General features: G+C 47.7%; 1 protein-coding gene across 3 annotated transcripts in view; it reads left to right on the top strand.

Annotated features, from left to right (window-relative positions):
- Positions 1–17,383, top strand: part of LOC132668760 (protein FAM169B-like) — a 90,205-nt gene that overhangs the window by 11,987 nt on the left and 60,835 nt on the right. For 2 of the 3 annotated variants that reach the window (XM_078448961.2, XM_060617764.3), the window contains exons 2-3: positions 8,661–8,791; positions 12,331–12,430. In XM_078448961.2, coding sequence (XP_078305087.1) covers positions 8,661–8,791; positions 12,331–12,430 — 231 coding nt within the window. Of the gene's footprint in view, positions 1–8,660; positions 8,792–10,894; positions 11,936–12,330; positions 12,431–17,383 lie in introns of those variants that run through there. The other variant, XM_078448960.2, reaches the window with a different exon arrangement.

Here is a 17,383-nt window from a genome sequence, read left to right as displayed (position 1 = left end):
GCGTCTTGTGTGGTTTAGGGCTCTGGTTCCGCTCTGGACAGTTGCTCCCCACAGCATTTTCCCATCAGCTTTGGGGCCATCGCGTGTTGTGGTGGTGTTACTGACACCGGGGCTCGGTATTTTCACAAGTTCTTGGTCAATTACATTCAGGATACAAAGAGTCAAGCTTTCTCTGTTCTCCTGAGCCTTCTTCCTTCTCAGTAAAGGTTAGACAAATATGGCACCGTGGTGATGATCACATGGCACGGAGCGGCTCAGGTTCAGGGGTGAGGAAAGCCCGAGCTTCCCACAGTTGTCAGGGTCAGACAATTATAGGTTACCATTCAGAAGGAAGTATACATTGGAGATGCCGTTTCATCCCGCCTGCCCCAAGCAGGGCTTCACGTTTGTCCTCCGACGTGACACCTCTTTGGATGCAAAAACAACAGCGTGTTTCATTCCCACCTCATGTCCTTTTGAATGATTCAGGGGAAGAAATAGTTTTGTCTCTGTATCACTTGCCTGCAAGTAAGATGCACCAGTGGTCAGATTACGAGACCTTCATATTAAAAGCAGTTAGGGTTCCATAAACCTTTGTGTGGGTGGGCACATAAAGTCATCGGCATATTTTACCGTCTTAGACTCGGGACGAGTGATTTATTCTCAGCCGAGGCAGTGACAAGTTGCAAGTGGGCCAATACTAAATATGTGATAACAGAGCGACAGGCTCCCTGTCAATTATCAGGGAAGGAAACTTTCCCGCCACCACCTGCAGACCTTTCCCAGCGTGCTTACGTGCGTTGACAGTTTTGCTCATCTGCTCAAAAAATTCTAACATATTCTACAGTCTGTCTTCCAACTTTCTGTTTTTTTTTTTCTCAATTCTTTGCTAAGAATATTTTGGCAATCAGATGCTCTTCAAAAGCAACAAAAATATCTGAGTGGATGTTTGCTTCACCTTCTGTTTTCTACTCTTTTCTGTGGATGATCGCTCTTGTGTCACCGTGGCTCCCTTGGCTGGTGGGCCTTTGGGCTCCGAGCATTTGCATATTTGCTCTCTGTCTGAGAGCGATGCTGCCTTCTGCCCTGATATTACTTCAAAACACTCTTCCCAGGGCACCTGGGTGGCTCAGTCAGTTGGGTTGAGTGTCCGACTCTTGATTTCGGCTCAGGTCATGATCCCAGGGTCGTGGGATTGAGCCCTGAGTTGGGCTCCCTGTGGAGTGTGGAGCCTGCTTGAGAGTCTCTCTCTCTCTCTCTCTCTCTCTCTCTCTCTCTGCTCCTCTCCCCTGCTTGCTCCCCTTTCTCTCTAAAATAAAAAAATTTAAAATACCCTCCCTCCTCCAACCCCCCACTCTTCTCTAAGTTGTGCTTTTCATCTGTCAGTTGGTGTTTTGGACACAGGGGTCCCTGGTTAAATAAGTATGGGAAATAAATGCTGGATTAAGCAAATTCCACTGCTTCAGGATTTCTCCACGTTCTGCTTGCTGATAGGCACGTGGAGCTCCCAGCACTGAGCTCTGAGGACAGCAGGCCCCCATTTTGAAACGTGCCTGCCTTGGAAGCCCCGTTCACAACATATCTTATGGAGCTAAGTGTTCACGGGATGTGCTTGGGAAAATGCTGGAATGGCAGGAGGAGAGTCCTTGTGATGGCTGTGCAGACTTGGGTTTTAGGATAGTAAGTAAATGCCAGGCAATGTTTTGTTCAACTGTGGGTATTTCTCACTACAGGTTTCCCCCACTCTCTGCAAGGAGAGCCTTCCTATGAGGCTGAAATGGCATAAAGAGAAGAATCAGTTACCATGGACTTATATGGTGTTTGAGCATGCCTAGTCCCAAAAATAACCTGTCGCAGGCTTTTCTGATACCTTAGGACACAACTTGCTAAGGGATACATAAAATAAATCGAGATAAAGCACGGGTGCTCACAGACACCGTTAGAAGTTCTGGCAGCTTGATGCTGAGATGCTGAGATCCTTTCCGGGAAAGGAATTTCTCCCGACCACTGTCTGTGCTCACTGTGTGTGCCTTGTGCCTTGTCTGTAAGGGCTCACTGCAGAACCGATGCCGAACACTGTTTTTGCTTTTCCCCTTTCATCATAAAAGGGAAAGACCTGTTTGGATTTTTTCAGTGAGCAAAAACGGGTACTAATGTAGCTCTTTCATGAAAGCAAAGTGGCATAATGTAAACTTGGGAAGAGCAGGGGATACCTGTATACGCAATAACCCTCTTTTGTTTTTTAGTTAAACATACTCATCCCTTAGGTGATGAGTAGTTCTCAGTTTTAAGGCATCCTGTGGTGGATGCTTCGGAGGCTCAAGATGCAGTTTGCATGGCGAATACTGAGTTTTAAAGCATACAGCTTGAAGACACATAGCTCTGGGAGCGTGTCGTGCAGCAAAACACATTCCTCGCTAGAAATTGGGGAGCCTGATGAGTTCCTGGTCCTGAATCCTGAGCAATGGAGGTGGCATTTGGGAATCTTCTCCCATTAGGTGCTGCCCTTCCTGCCGTGGGTGTGCGGAACGCCTGGGTTCAGATCTGCACGGACACCTCTTGCTCCGTGCTTCTGGTCTCTCCTGGTGCCCTTCTCTCTCTGGTTACAAACTAGTCTCCATGTTTCCTGCTAAGTCCAGAATTAGTCACTTAATCCTCGCTGGCAGTTTCTTCTGTAATATGGATTCTTTCTTACAAGTTTCTTTAATTTTTTTTTTAATGTTTATTCATTTTTTGAGAGAGAGAGAGAGAGATAGAGCGTGAGTGGGGGGAGACGGGGGAGACACAGAATCCGAAGCAGGCTCGAGGCTCTGAGCTGTCAGCACAGAGCCCGACACGGGGCTTGAACTCATGAACCACGAGATCATGACCTAAGCCGAAGTTGGATGCTTAACCGACTGAGCCACCCAGGAGCCCCTCTTATAAGTTCCTTTGAGAAGAAAATTGATTTTTGAAGAAACAGCAGACCACTTGTATGAAAAATAAAGGAAAGCAAAAATTAAAAAAAAAAATGTATGTTAGGAATACAAACCATTGTTGAAAAATAAAAGTGGAATACTGCCTTCTAATTTTGTATTCTTAGAAATTTTTTCACATATCATGAGCAAGATTCGTTAGCTATACTTCAAGAATGACAACGTACATTACTACAAAAAAAATCAAGTGATTACAGTCAGCTTTTCTGATGACATAAGGCCATGTAGTTACTGATGGGTAGATAGAGGCTTTCATTGGGGTCAACATTCTCAAGAGCAGGGCTAGGAAAATTTAAAATATCTTTATTCATGTTTCTCGTGATCATAGTCCCATATGAGAAAAATCTCACTTTCCCAAAATGAAAGAACTTTCTTCATATTTGTTTGAGGTGGTATTCGGAGAGAATATTTTGCAAGCGGTACTGAATAAATGGGTAAGTGCAGATCATGGACATCTTTCGAGGTCTTCATTAGTTGGCTTTCTTTTTTTTGAGAGAGAGAGAGCACGAGTGGAGGAAGGGCAGAGAGAGAGAGAGGTGGGGGGATGGGGGACAGAGGATCCGAAGCGGGCTCTGAGCTGACAACAGTGAGCCCGATGCGGGGCTGGAACTCATGCAGTGTGATCTCATGGACTGAGCTGAATTTGGATGCTGAACCGACTGAGCCACCTGGGTGCCCCAGCATTGCTCTTTATATTGGGAGGACCAAAGAGTGCTGAGAAGGTTCTAGAGCATTAGGCTTTGCCAGACTGAGCAGCAGTGGGTGGCCCTGGAGTGGCCGTGGCTGATCAGCAGTGGGTAACAGGCAGTGGCTCGGGGGAGTGTTGGGTACCATCCGTGCAGCCCTGGGAACTGGGACTTCGGTACAAAGATCCTGAATGATTTAAGTATTTTCCCTAGAAGTATGCTTTAAGAGGTACCACGTTGTTGTTGTTGTTCCGGTGACTACAGCAAACATACGCTTAATGTGAATTCTTAAATTGGGGGCTCGTTTGGGGATCTCATTTTTTTTTACAGGCTGCAGTGAATTATCATTTCAACTGCGTGTCTTTTTCATAAAAGCATTTTACGTTGTACTGAAAAGATTACATTCTTTTGGCTTTGGAAAAACATTTCCTGTTCAGTTGAAGCCATTAAAGCCTGTTAGCATTTCACATCTGGAAGCCCCTGCCCGGAGTCTGCCTTCCATCACCGGCGAAGCCAGTGCGGCGGTCCCAGCTCAGCCTCCAGAGCGCCTGCGTCAGACGTCCCAGACTTGTTTACTTCCTGGAGGCCCCTGGGCACTGCCCAAGTGTGCCCTTGCGGTCTGGGGGGTGAGTGGGTGGGAGGCTTCCTTCCTCTCTCGGGGTCTCCTGTGTGTGTGTGTGTGTGTGTGTGTGTGTGTGTGTGTGTGTGTGTATGATCATCCTGGGCTGGGGAGGGAGTCTCTCTTCCTGCCAAGTTGGGGAGGGGTCTTTATTCCCCTGGGAGAGCAGGGGTCCCCTTTCCCAGCGGGTACTGGATGTCCCCCCCACTCTTGCCTGAAGCGTTTCCTTTTTTCATTCCCACGCAGATTTCTAGAAACCGAACCCACACAGTTTGTAAGAGTGAAGCTGCTGTAGCTTTTCTTATGGGGGAGCTCCTGCCCTCCCACTTACCGCCCAGGCGGAGGAGAACTAATTAAAACCCAAAGGGCTGAAGAATTGAGCCGCCTCCCCCAGACTGGTTTGCCTGTCCCAGGACACTTCTGGGGAGTGTGGGGTCTACGCCTGGCTTGGAGGCTTTAAAGGGGAAGTGGGCCTGGGTGCGGCACGGGTGCTGTGTTTTGTGTGGGGCCTGAGATGCTCAAAGGTGCCCTCCGCTTCCCAGAAGGTTAGTCTGTGCCCTCCCGGGTCCTGACCCCCAGAGGCAGGCCCGATTTTTCTGGTGGCCTTCCTGCTGAGAAGACCCCCACCCCACCCCCACCTCAGGGCTCTGCCCCTGGGCCCAGCTGACAGTAGAGGCAGGAAGGCTAAGGGTGTCCTGAGGTTACTGCCCCTCCCCCCAGGTTCTCTGAGGGGGTCTCCCAGCTTCAGCAGCGGAAGCAGCAGGGGAAATGATTTCATGGTGTGTAAGGAGCAAAACACATTCATTGCATTTCTCCTGACCACAGGCGACCAGAACTGATGCCAGGTAACCCTTGGCAGCCTGTAGGGGAGCCAAGCAGGAACCTCTGTGGGCCCCCCAGGAGCTCCCAGGCTTTCTGGGCCCTGTGGCCCTGGTGGGGTGTCCTTTCTCTCAAAGCCCTGAAGACCACAGTGTCCTCCCTGACCCCCAAGGGGCCAAGTTCAGCTTCCTGGTGGAGCTGGTTGGTGACTCCGTCCTGGCAGCCCTCGACCTCACTGGAGCGCACTAGATGCCTGGGTCTGACAGGCATCGCTCCTGAGAAGATCCCAGCAACAGAGAGTATAAGGGGGGGGGGGGTCTTTACTCGCTCCTGAGACAGAGCTCCTGGGGGCAGTTAGGAGAGTGTGTTCTTGAAGCTGTTTTCATGGGGTGAACACGCAGCTTGAGTTGGGTGCTTCAGGGTTGAAGCCACCCTCTCTCCAGTTTGTTTTTCTTAATTCATTTGAACGTGCACAGTCTTTTTTCATAGCTGTGGGAAGCCACTCGACTGTCTAGAGGAAGTGAAGAGCAGTTTGAACAGAGAGCCCACCTAGACACCTGCCCAGATTTCCTAAGTGCTCGGGGTGGGAAAAGCCTGGGGCGGCAGGGTGGGAGAGGAGAGAAGCGTTCGCACCAGGTGCTCTGAGGAGCACTCCGTGTTCCTGGCTTGGGAGCCAGTGGGGTGAGGCTGCCTCTCTGGCCCAGCGAGTTCATGCATGTGAGGCCCTGATGGACAGGGGAGGCCGCAGAGACAGATTCAGTCCCATCCTAAGCCGAGTTGGGATTCGGACACAGGACTCAGAGGCCCCCAGAGCCCTTGCCTTTGGGGGCTCCGTGAAGGCTTCAGGGAGTGTCTGTTTTTGAGATGGGCCTTGGGGAGGTCACGATAGAAGGAGTGGGGGGTGCAGGTGTAGAAGCGTGTTGGGTGAAGGGGCGTGGAATTATGAAGGGCCTTCAGAGCTGGGTGGAGGAGATCGTTTTTGATGGGATCGCTGACATAATCTGAGTGTTACACCGATTTTGGAATCAGCCAGAGCTTCATGACCTGCTGGTGCCACTGACTAGCCACGCATTCTCCTCTTGGCCTCAGTTTCCTCATCTGGAAACGGGGGTTAAGCCAACTGACTGAAATAAGGGCTAGAGAGCACTCAGCATCCTGCTGGACCTGGGCCCCAGGCAACCTAGCTGGGTTATTTTGGTCGATGGCGGGTGGCAGGTGGCTGAGATGCTGAGGTTCAGGACTAAGAATGAGCATGGAGACAGGGGACACAGGCAGGTCTTGGTGACAGGTTTGAAGTGGACCCTGAGGTAGGAGCCAGGGTTCCAGCTTGGATCCCTCTGGGCTTGGAAGGCCCAGTAGGGGGTAGGGGAGGTCTGCAGGTTCAGCCTGCAATGTCTGGTTGGTTTCTGGGGCTTCTGGGCTCAAAGGGAGGAGTCTGGACCTCCTTGACTCTGGGTGTGTGTGTGTGTGTGTGTGTGTGTGTGTGTGTGTGTGTCTGTCCGTCCACAAGTGTGTGTCTTTTGCAACAGAATATGTTGGCTATACAGAGATACAGCCCTTTTTAAGAGGGAGAGATCCCAGAGTTCATCGTGGACTTTTTCATAGTCACCAAGAGGACTGTTAATTCTTCTGTCTGTATTTGAAACGTTTGTATCAGTGCATTTATAGTTGTAATTTTTGGGTACACATTTTATACTCAAATATTTTTTTAATGTGTATTTATTTTGAGAGAGAGAGAGAGAGAGAGAGAGAGAACATGGGGGAGAGGCAGGGAGAGAGGGAGAGAGAACAGGCTCTGTGCTGTCAGCTCAGAGTCCGATGCAGGGCTCGATCCCACGAACCATGAGATCACGACCTGAGCCAAAACCAAGAGTCAGATGCTTAACTGACTGAGCCACCCAGGCGCCCCTCACATCCTTTTTTAGAACATTGAATAGCGGGAGAATGTATTTGCTCATCTATCTGTCACTCTGTGTGTGCCCACGACACTGTCAGCATGTAAAGCCCGGGGCAGGGTTTGGGCATATGCAGAGGCGGGGCCCTGGTCCACAGGCGTTCCTGACATCCCTCCTTTTCTGTGAGCGTTTCCCCCAGTAACGAATCCATGGCAGTAACATTCCTCACAGGCAAAGACTGGGGACTTGAAACCCTTTGCTGCTAACAGCAGCCTGTTTCCTGAAAAGTAGCTGGCAGGAGGAATGGAGGTTCTGAGAGAAAGGTGGGAAGCCGCTATCTCTGTGAGTGTGTATGTGAAGGCTTATCTTTCTTGAGGAGGTAGAGGAGGGGAGGAGGAGGAAGGGGGTGATCAGGCAGCCATTTTGGCAGCCTCACCCCCGTAGGAGGCCCAGAGCTGAATCAGAGGCAGGATCCACAGAAGAGAAGGGGGCGACAGAGTCCCCTCCCACTTGGGCACACGCCAGCCAGAGGCCAGCCAGCATCTCAGGGGAAAGCCGACTGCTGCTTCCAAGCTGAATTGGATGCTATCAATTTGTATGATTATTCAAGGATGTAATTTTCCTTTACAAGTGTGATGATAAGAAAGAGATGCTGAGGAGGAGCCAGGGGAAAACTTGCAAATTAATATATACACTAGTCTCCCTGTGTATGGACATGTGGGTTTACAGTTCCTACTAACTAGTACATTTCAACTCTCTTACACAACAGTAGCCCAACTCAGGGAGAAGAATTGGCAAATCTTATCAGCCTGCACAGCGAATATGGAAGCTGGCAAAACTCAAGCTGGCTTTGTCAGTGTTATCAAGGTTCTAACCAGGGTGCCCAGGTAGCTTAGTCGTTAAGCATCTGACTTCCACTCAGGTCATGATCTCACGGTTCATGAGTTTGAGCCCCGCATCGGGTGAGCTCGAGCCCCGCTTCCGATGAGCCCTGGATTTCTCTCTCTCTCCCTCTCTCTCTGTCTCTGCCCTTTGCTTGCGCGCCCTCTCTCTCTCTCTCAGAAAAAAAAAAAAAGTTCTAACCAGCTAGCGTGGGCTCTCAAGGTGTCTGCCTGTGCACATGGCTGCTGTGGCTGACCCTCTGGGAAGATAGATACTTGGGAACCCATTTGATGGTTTGGGTTTATGGAAGGAAGTTTCTGTAGCATTGCAAGAGGGTTTGGGTGGAATGTCCTATCCCTCCAGGGTTGCTGCCACCCCTGCCATTGAGAATGTCTTCTGGTTTCTTTTGGCATCTGTTGAAGCACTTTTTCATTGAAAAAAAAAAAAAAAATAGGTGAACATAATTTTTACAGCAAGTGTTACTTGTGTGGTTAAAACAAAAAACAAAAAACAAAACCCAGCAGGGCGCCTGGATGGCTCAGTTGGTTAAATGTCTGACTCTTGATTTCAGCTCAGATCAGGATTTCATGGTTCCTGAGATCGATCCTCACATTGGGCTTTGCCCTGACAGCATGGAGCCTGCTTGGGATTCTCTCTCTCCCTCACTTACCCCTCCCCCCCACCTCATGCCTTCTCTCTCTCAAACACACACATACACATACACCAAACTTCAAGAAATAAAGGACTTTCCCTTTAACAAAAGAGTAAATCTAATGCCATTTCTTGCTGTCTTTCCTCCTTGCAGGCATTTATCCCGTGGATATTTTGGAAGATGACCCTGAAAGGCATCTGGAAGCAACTCTGGGTTATTATGCGACACTCAGGGAAGGGATACGGTCCTCAGTAGAGGTTTTCTCTCTTCCCACTGGGGAGCAGGTATGTGTGATGTTCCTTGTTGGTAGAAAGCTCTGGAAAAATCTAGCTCACTAGAAAGTAGAATGTTAGTACTAGAATGAATATTATAGATTAAGAAAATAATAACTTCCAGAGTGAATGCTAGAATAATTCCACTTTGAGAAGAAGAAGGAATCCTAGAATAGGCTTTGGGAGTCCTGAGTATAAAGTCCAGTTATGCGAGGCAGTGAGTGAGACAGCCTGTTGTGAATCCCACATTTACTGCTTACTAGCTGTGTGATCTTGAGCAAGTGTCTTAACCTCTCTGGTTTTGGTGTTCTTATATTTAAAACTGGGACAATAACAGAGCTTACCTTGCACTGTTGTTATGGGGACTGAAGGAGACACTGTGTGATGCCTGGTTGGGCCTCAGTTTCCCCATGTGTAAAATGAAGGGATTGGTTGCTCTTTGGTCTCTAGGGTTTGGCTCAGTTTTAAAATTTTGTGATTTGGAATGAAGTTTTGTCAACTGGAATGAAATTATATAAAAAATGATTTTTAGTACCGATAAGATTGCATTTTTTAAAAAAAGTTTATTTATTTTGATAGAGAGCGAGTAGGGGAGGAGCAGAGAGAAAGGGAGAGAGAGAAAAGGGTAGAGACAATCCAAAGCAGATTCCATACTGTCAGTACAGAGCCCGATGTGGGGCTCGAACCCATGAACCATGAGATCATGACCGGAGCCTAAATCAGATGCTTAACCGACTGAACCACCCAGGTGCCCCAAGGTTGCCTTTTGAATAAGGACTGGAAGGGAACAGAGAGAAATGAAAAACATTTATTTGTTAGGATGGTGGGACTGTGGGTAAAATTTTAAAATCGTGTTACCTTTAAGAATGTTTTTTCCGCATGCAGTAAGTAAAAAGAATATGTGAATCTTGGGCTGTACCTAAGTCAGTCACGTTTCTTTCAGATTTGAGTCTGATGTTCGAAGAGACAAGATATTCTTGTTTTACACATATGTAAGATTTTACTCGTATCAGATATCATTGCTGTCTACCCGGCATAGTAGGGTTGTTCCAGAGTTAATTAGAAAAGTGGCTTGTGCAGCTTGTATAGTGTGGCTTCCTTGAGATTTTGGAGATGCTAATTCATAATCAACTCCTAGATGAATCTCTGGGGTGATTCCACATTGTTGATCTGCAGAGGGAGGTCCCTGCACGCACACGCTTTCAGCGCCCCCTAGTGGCGGTTAAGCCGGAAGAGGACGCAAGCTGTCTATTAGGGTTAGGGTTGCTAATTCTTGGGGAGCCAGAGGCTGTGGGCTGCAGGGTGGGACGGAGTGTGGGGAAGCCTAGATAACCTGAGAGGCTGGTGAAATACAAGAGTTAGTCCTGGAGTACCTTAGGATGCAGTTTCAATCCTCTGCTTTCATTTCACGCTTATTTATGAGATTCCCTTCCTTAAAAAACCCGAATATGTAAGTGTGCTCAGTGAGCCAGTAATTTTAGTGTTCTTAGCAAAAACATAACAAAATAAGACAGTTTTTAAAATTAAGTTGTTTTTATGTGATAGAAATGTTGAAATGACTTTATATCTATCTGCTTCTCCCCCTTAAAGGGAAATAAGTTTCCACGAGAACATTATCCATTTGTTTTCCTACCATTTTAGCAATTACTTAAGCAATGGTAGCCGTTTTGTACCACTTAGTGGTTGAAATAGTCTAATTTGGGGTGGCATCGGACCTCCTCATTGCTTTTAGCAAATTTAACTTTTCTTTTTGAATCCAGAGAAATTTTTCCAAACAAAATGGAAGATGAGAAAGCGGTTTGAGGATATGTCGTACCCCATCGATCTGGTTCTTCAAAAAGTCCTAATGAACTGTTTCCAGTCTTGAAATTGTCCTATCACGTTTAAACAGTAATACTTATGATTTTTTTTCTGGTAATAAACCACCGTATGCTGGGATAATTAATTGTATTATTCATTGCATAATTAATAATATTTTGTATAATATTTGGGAAACTGTAGCCAGGGACAGATAGAATTAAAAAAAACCAAAGCTAACTGCTGTGAACATTTTGACATGTTTCATTTGATTTTTATTTCTGCATATACATTTTAAACATTCACGTCCTCTCAGAATACAATATTGTCTGTAAGAAACATCTTTTTATGTCAATACAGTGCTCTGTGTGTATATTTTTGAAAAGATTTTATTTCTGGGGGCGCCTGGGCGGCTCAGTTGGTTGAGCATCCGACTTTGGCTCAGGACATGATCTCGTGGTTCATGAGTTCGAGCCCTGCATCAGGCTCTGCACTGATAGCTCGGAGCTCAGAGCCTGGAGCCTGCTGTGGATTCCGTGTCTCTCTCTCTCTCTGGCCCTTCCCCACTCACGCTGTGTCTCTTTTGCTCTCAAAAATAAATAAACATTAAAAAATGTAAAAAAAAAAAGATTTTATTTTTAAGTAATTGCTACACCCAAAGTGGGACTGAAACCTCCAACCCCAAGATCGAGAGTCGCATGCTTCACCCACTGAGACAGTCAGGGGCTCCTGTATGTATTGTTTTTAATGGCCTGTAACAGCCCTCTAGTGGGTAAACTGTGCTTCACAGAACCACTGTGGGAGGGCCAGCTCGGAGACTGTCCCTAACGGTGACTTGAATTTGTTAAGAAACAGTTCTCCAAAACCACGGAGGCCTGCTGTAAACTTTTACAGGCATCCTGCCTGCCTCGCTCAGCTGACACATTCTTTTCTCATTTTCTTATACTCTCCTCAGTTTTCAAAACAGGCTTTGCAGTGGAACATGTTGGCCTTTTGCTTTGGGAGCCAGGAGCAGTGGGCTCGATGGCCCCAAAGAGGGCTGGGATGGCAGCGCTTTCGAGAAGGCTCTCGGACAGTCCCCGCATTACAGGCTCCACACATGCTGCTTGGTGTTCCTCTGGTTCATAAGCCTACAGGCACCGGCACTGAGGTTCTCTGCCCCTGGGCCGCCCCAGACCCAGAGCTGAGCCTGCAGGGCCCAGAGAGGGTATGGGTTTATTGAGACGGCTTGCAGAGACCAGTGGCAGGGCGGCAGGCAGCCTGAGTGGCATCGTGGGTGGACACAGGCTTGTTGAGGCTGTTTCCATGGAGTGGCCACAGGAATACAGTGGAGGCCAGCCTGGCAGGTGCAAGCCCGAGGTGAGCGTGTGGCCATTGGCTTTTGTAGGCTGAGGCCCAAGGGGGATTTGGGTGGGGGAGGCTGATGCTTCCCAAAGCATATGGAAGGGAGGGACTGGAAGGGTATCAGTTGAGTAGGTATTTAATCAGTCCTTGGATAGATGGACAAGTAAACAATGGATGGAGAGGGTTTTGCTGGGTAGGAGACAAAGGAAGGGCCTTTGTCACTTGCCACTTGTGTTTAGCTCAGAGTGGGTAAAGGTTTCCATTTCTAAATTGCCTCCATCCTGTCAAATTAACCTCCGTGTAACAGTTCTTTTGGTGAATATTGTGCTAGTTAATTGTTAAGTCATTTCCCGTGCCCTTACCAGGATGACAGAACAAAATGGTGATTTCATTATTTTTTTTTTTTTCAGATTAAACTGGAAGCTTCGTCTGTTTGCTTTTGCACCATGTACCGTGACGAACCTCAACATAAAATATTAGCCTTGGTTAATCCCCAGGACACAAAGACAGGTTGGTGGTTATTAATGGATTGAGCAAGAATTCTGATTGAATTGCTTTTGCAGCTAATGGAATTAAATACATGGAATGGTGGTTGTACTCTTAGGCTGGACCTAGAAGAATATCAAGGCAGAAGTGATTGATTTTCAGCCTTTAGAGATCTGATAGTGCATTATTTTTGTTTATTGACACACATATTGGCTTTTGTATTAAGACACTAGACACCTTCGGAGAGCCTGGGCGGCTCAGTCGGTTAAGCGCCTGACTTCGGGTCAGGTCAAATCTCACGGTTTGTGGGTTCGAGCCCCGCATCGGGCTCTGTGTTGACAGCTCAGAGCCTAGAGCCTGTTTTGGATTCTGTGTCTCCCTTTCTCTCTCTCTGCCCCTCCCTGGCTCTCACTCTCTCTCTCTCAAAAATAAATAAACGTGAAAAAAAAAAAGACACTAGACACCCTCGTACCCACGATGACTGTGTTCCGAGCTGCCTTTGAGGGTAGTACTTGATGTTGTTGTTAATAACATGTACGGGCTGTGTGCAGAGGGCGGAGCCCTTTTGTTGGAGTGTCCCCACAGTCCTATGAAGCACAGGGACTATTCTTATCCCCCATGTACAAATCAGGCCTCTGATGGTCAAGTAATTTGCCTTGGGCCACACAGCTAGTGCATTGCAGGGGAGTTTTGCAAGGTGATGATTGGGTGGGGTTTTGTTTCTGGTGAGGAAGTTTATTTAATCTGTAACTCATTTATTCTTCCTCTGCATTATGAAGAGACCATTTGTGACCGATTTCAGCTCCTTGGAGTGAGTGCTGAGTTGCATATGGGGTAGGGATCTGGGGCTGTTGGTAGCGGGTGGCAGGAGGTGGCTAGGGGAGAAGGTTCCCAGCCCATCATTCCACCTGGGGCCCAGGGCACCGGTGAGCTGTAAGCAAAACACCTTTGAAGTCTCTGACTTCAAGGGGGCCCCAATTTAAGTTCCGTTCTATAAAAACTTTTTTTTTAAATGTTTATTTTATTGCTGAGATACACAGAGCATGAGCAGGACAGGGGCAGAGAGGGAGAGGGAGACACAGAATCTGAAGCAGGCTCCAGGCTCTGAACTGTCAGGGCAGAGCCCTGCATGGAGCTCTAACCCACAAACCGTGAGATCATGACCTGAGCCGAAGTCAGAAGCTTAACCGACTGAGCCACCCAGGTGCCCCAGTTTCCTTTCTATTTTGGAAATTTTCTCCTTGATTATACTTTTCTGTGTTTTATGGATGTGTTTTTCGGTGACCATGTATTATTTTCCTAATAAGAAATTAAAAAAGACCAAACCAACCCTTTATCAGTCAGCCCCCTGTAAACGATGTGTTATCTGGTGAAAGTTTGGGGTTACAGATCTTTAACTACAGTTTGCAGAGGGGGCTTTCTTCAGCTCTCCAGCCCCCCTGGAGAAAGACCTTTGCTTTTCACCCTGCGTACCCAGCGTTTGTACTCAGAGGACACTCTGCTTGATTGGTGTCACAAAGCCCAAGGTGATATCCTGGACTGGAGAAAGTTATTCAGCCCAGAGACTGTTGTTTCTGCTTCTTTTCTTGTTCATCTGGAGACACAAGTGTTCTTAGCCAGCTCTCTGTGGGAGTTTTTAGCATGTTGGCAAAGCCTCTTCATTGGTCCAAGGCTGAGAGTGGCTGCTGTGTGTGAGAGCTTTCTGGTTCAGGTTCAGGACTCCTTCCATTTCTGTCCAACAAAGCCTTGGTTGCCATGAACAAAGGGGCTATGAGAACCCCAGGCCTTCGGCATTGCCTTGAATTTGGGACTCCACCACCAGGTTAGCGAAAGTAACAAGATGTGCCCACAGGCACTCTTCGGTGAACAGATTGTCAACAAAACTCAAAATATCACTTGCCGATTTTAAGCAAACGTCCAAATATCAGCAGTGCTCCTCCCCCCCCCCCACCTTTCTTCGGCATTTAACAATATCCTGGTTATAGGTCTTTAACTATAATTTGCATAATGTAAACATGTGACTGACTCATAAATCTGTTTCCTATTTATACTGTACTTAATTTTTTGGTTGTTTTCAAGAATGTATTATAATAAATATTCATAAGCTATGAGAAATCTCACTCTGGACCTTTCCTTATATACAGTAGCGCTTTAAATAAAGTTTTCAAATGTTTTCCTACTGGCTGGGGCTCTGTGGTGCTTGCTGAAATTTTGCACGAGTTCCAGAAAGTGCGCAGGTGTTATGCGTACCTCACGCTCTTAAATCTAGTATTTCGAAGCCGACACGAGTGCATGAACGCACCTCCTGTAGCTGGTTTGAACTCGGAAGCAGTGGATGCTGTCGTAGACCCTCTTCCCAGCTCTGACCCGCTTGTCACATCACCCCCGTGCCTGGTTGTGACCGTTGTGTCCCTGGTTCCTTTGTAATTCTGTATGGACAGTTACATCGGTGAAGGCCATGTGTGTGTTTGGGTGGACACTAAAGGGATCTGAAGCTGTTTGATAAGCCCCATGTAGGAGTTAATCGTTGAGAAGCTGGTTGAGTCCATCACAGCAATTCTCGATAACCCTGTGAGCAAATGGCAAACATCCTGGAGTTCTGAATTCCCGGGGGACAAGCAGTTAACGTGCATGACAGGCTGGTGTTGGGATGTAAGTCATGAAGCTCTCCAGCTTCTTCCTCAAAGACGCTGGAGATGCACTTTCCAGAAAGGTGGTTTGAGAAGCACGTGCCTTCGTCCCTGTGGGGTTCACTCTTCACTGTTTCTCTGATCAGAGGCCGGCCGGTCACCAATGCTGCTGAGGACCCCCATTCCTTAGTTGCCTCTCAAGGGCCTTATCTTTCATTTCTTTCCCCTTGTTTTATTATTCCTTCTATTTTTAAATTCTTAACTGATGTCAAGCGTTTACAGAGATGAAAAAATAACTCCTTATCAAAAAAAGCTGTGGTCTTTTTCTTTTCTCCTGCATTCAATCAAAACTGCTTACCCTAGCATTCCAGATTCCCACCAACTGATGGCCCTTGGCCTTTCCCATTTCCTCCTGTGATTTGCAGGGAAGCATAGGATGAACCCGGACGATGGTGTCAGGGACGACTAATTTGGCATCCTGGCTCTGCCAACCTCCTGGGTGACCCAGAGGAGTGATTTGACCCGAGCTCATTTGTCATTTGCAAACTGGGATGCCTCACTTCACAGGGTGGTGGTGAGCATGAAGTGATTTGTGGCAGAAAAGCTGATGACGCTCTGGACCGTCCAGGGCCAAGAGTAGGCGTGATGCCCGTCGTGTTTTTCCGTCACGGCGCCCTTGGCTCTTGCACGTGAGCCCACGTGGGGCTTGCTCTTCCTCCGTCTTCGAGTGTTGTGTGATAGAAGCAGGGGATTTTAGAGCGGGAGGCATTCTCGCCAAGTGCTGGCCACGCTTTGGCAGCTGCGTGACCTCCGGATGAATTCTGCCTGCACACCTCATGGATAGGCAGGCAGTACCACACTAGGCCAGGTTAGCCTGTGTTTGAACAAACCTAATTGTAAGAGAGTTGTTTTCCGTCTACTGATCCCAGACCGCCTCACGGGATAAGTGTCATCTAGTCCGTCCAAAAGCAACCAATGATCAAGGATGTGCCCAGGAGGACGTGTCTCTGCGCCACCCAGGGAAAAAGACACAGATGGCGGTTTTCATCCTCAGAAAACACAGTGAGCCCCGGCATTGCAGTGGGGCTGCTGGACAGCAGACGTGACCTGGGACTGCGGTAATGGAAGGGTAATATCCCGGTGCAATTACAGATTTGTTCTCTTTGGTGCTGCTGAGACCGCATATGAAGCAAACTGGCACTCGTCCATGGAGAACAACCAGGGTGATGAGAGGGCTTGAAACCATTTGAACAAGGCTTGAAGAGACTAGGGCTATTCAGCTTTGGAGGAGGGATGCAGGGGTCCAGAAGCTCATGATTGCAGGGCTGTGTAGATCATTAGGTCCGGTATTTTCCAAGGAGATTTTGGGGGGGGAGTGCGGTTGAATTTCAGGAGAGAAAAGGATGGATGATCTTTTGAATTTTATTTCAATCCTAAATATATCAAGGAAAAAGTTTGCAATTCCTACTAATACGCCTTTGATACTTATCTATCACTTATTAATCTAAAAAAAAAAAAAGAAGAAAGGAAAATATGTCTCCAGCTGAGAGCCCATAGCTAGAATTGAAAGATTTGTCTAAGGTTTATTTAAAAAAAATTTTTTTTAGGGGCGCCTGGGTGGCTCAGTTGGTTGGGCATCTGACTTCGGCTCAGGTCACGATCTTGCGGTCCGTGAGTTTGAGCCCCACATGGGGCTCTGTGCTGACAGCTCAGAGCCTGGAGCCTGCTTCAGATTCTGTGTCTCCCTCTCTCTGCCCCTCCTCCACTCATGCTCTGTTTCTCTCTCTCTGTCAAAAATAAACTTAAAAAAAATGAAAAAAAATCTTTTTATTTATCTTTGAGAGAGAGACAGAGTCAGAGTATGAGCAGGGGAGGGGCAGAGAGAGGGGGAGGTACAAAATTTGAAGCAGGCTCCAGGCTCTGAGCCATCAGTACAGAGCCCGATGCGGGGCTTGAACCCACGGACCTTGAGATCATGACCTGAGCCAAAGTCGGACATTTAGCCGACTGAGCCATCCAGATGCCCCTAAGGTTTATTTTTTAAAACAGCAAATGATGCCTCTTTTGTGGCAGGGCTAATAAAGTTGGTATGTAACTCTGTCAGAGTCTTAAGGGTGGTGTCTGGGGAGCACTGGGCTCTAGTCTGGGGCCTCTGCATCCTGGGATAGACTGTTCTATTCTGGGACACCTCTGAGTATTAGAACATTTCTTCGTAAGGAATCCAAACTGATATGCCCGTACGTCTCCTTCCTGGCCCGGTGCCCCCACTGGGGCCATCCAGGCTTGCAGTTGTAGGCAGGGCTCCTCCACAGGATAGATCTTCCCAGACGTGGGTCAGCTGCCATGT

This window comes from Panthera onca, chromosome B3 (genome assembly GCF_046562875.1).
Source record: "Panthera onca isolate mPanOnc1 chromosome B3, mPanOnc1 haplotype 2, whole genome shotgun sequence".
Classification (NCBI taxonomy): domain Eukaryota; kingdom Metazoa; phylum Chordata; class Mammalia; order Carnivora; family Felidae; genus Panthera; species Panthera onca.
This window is presented reverse-complemented; position numbering and strand designations above follow the sequence as displayed.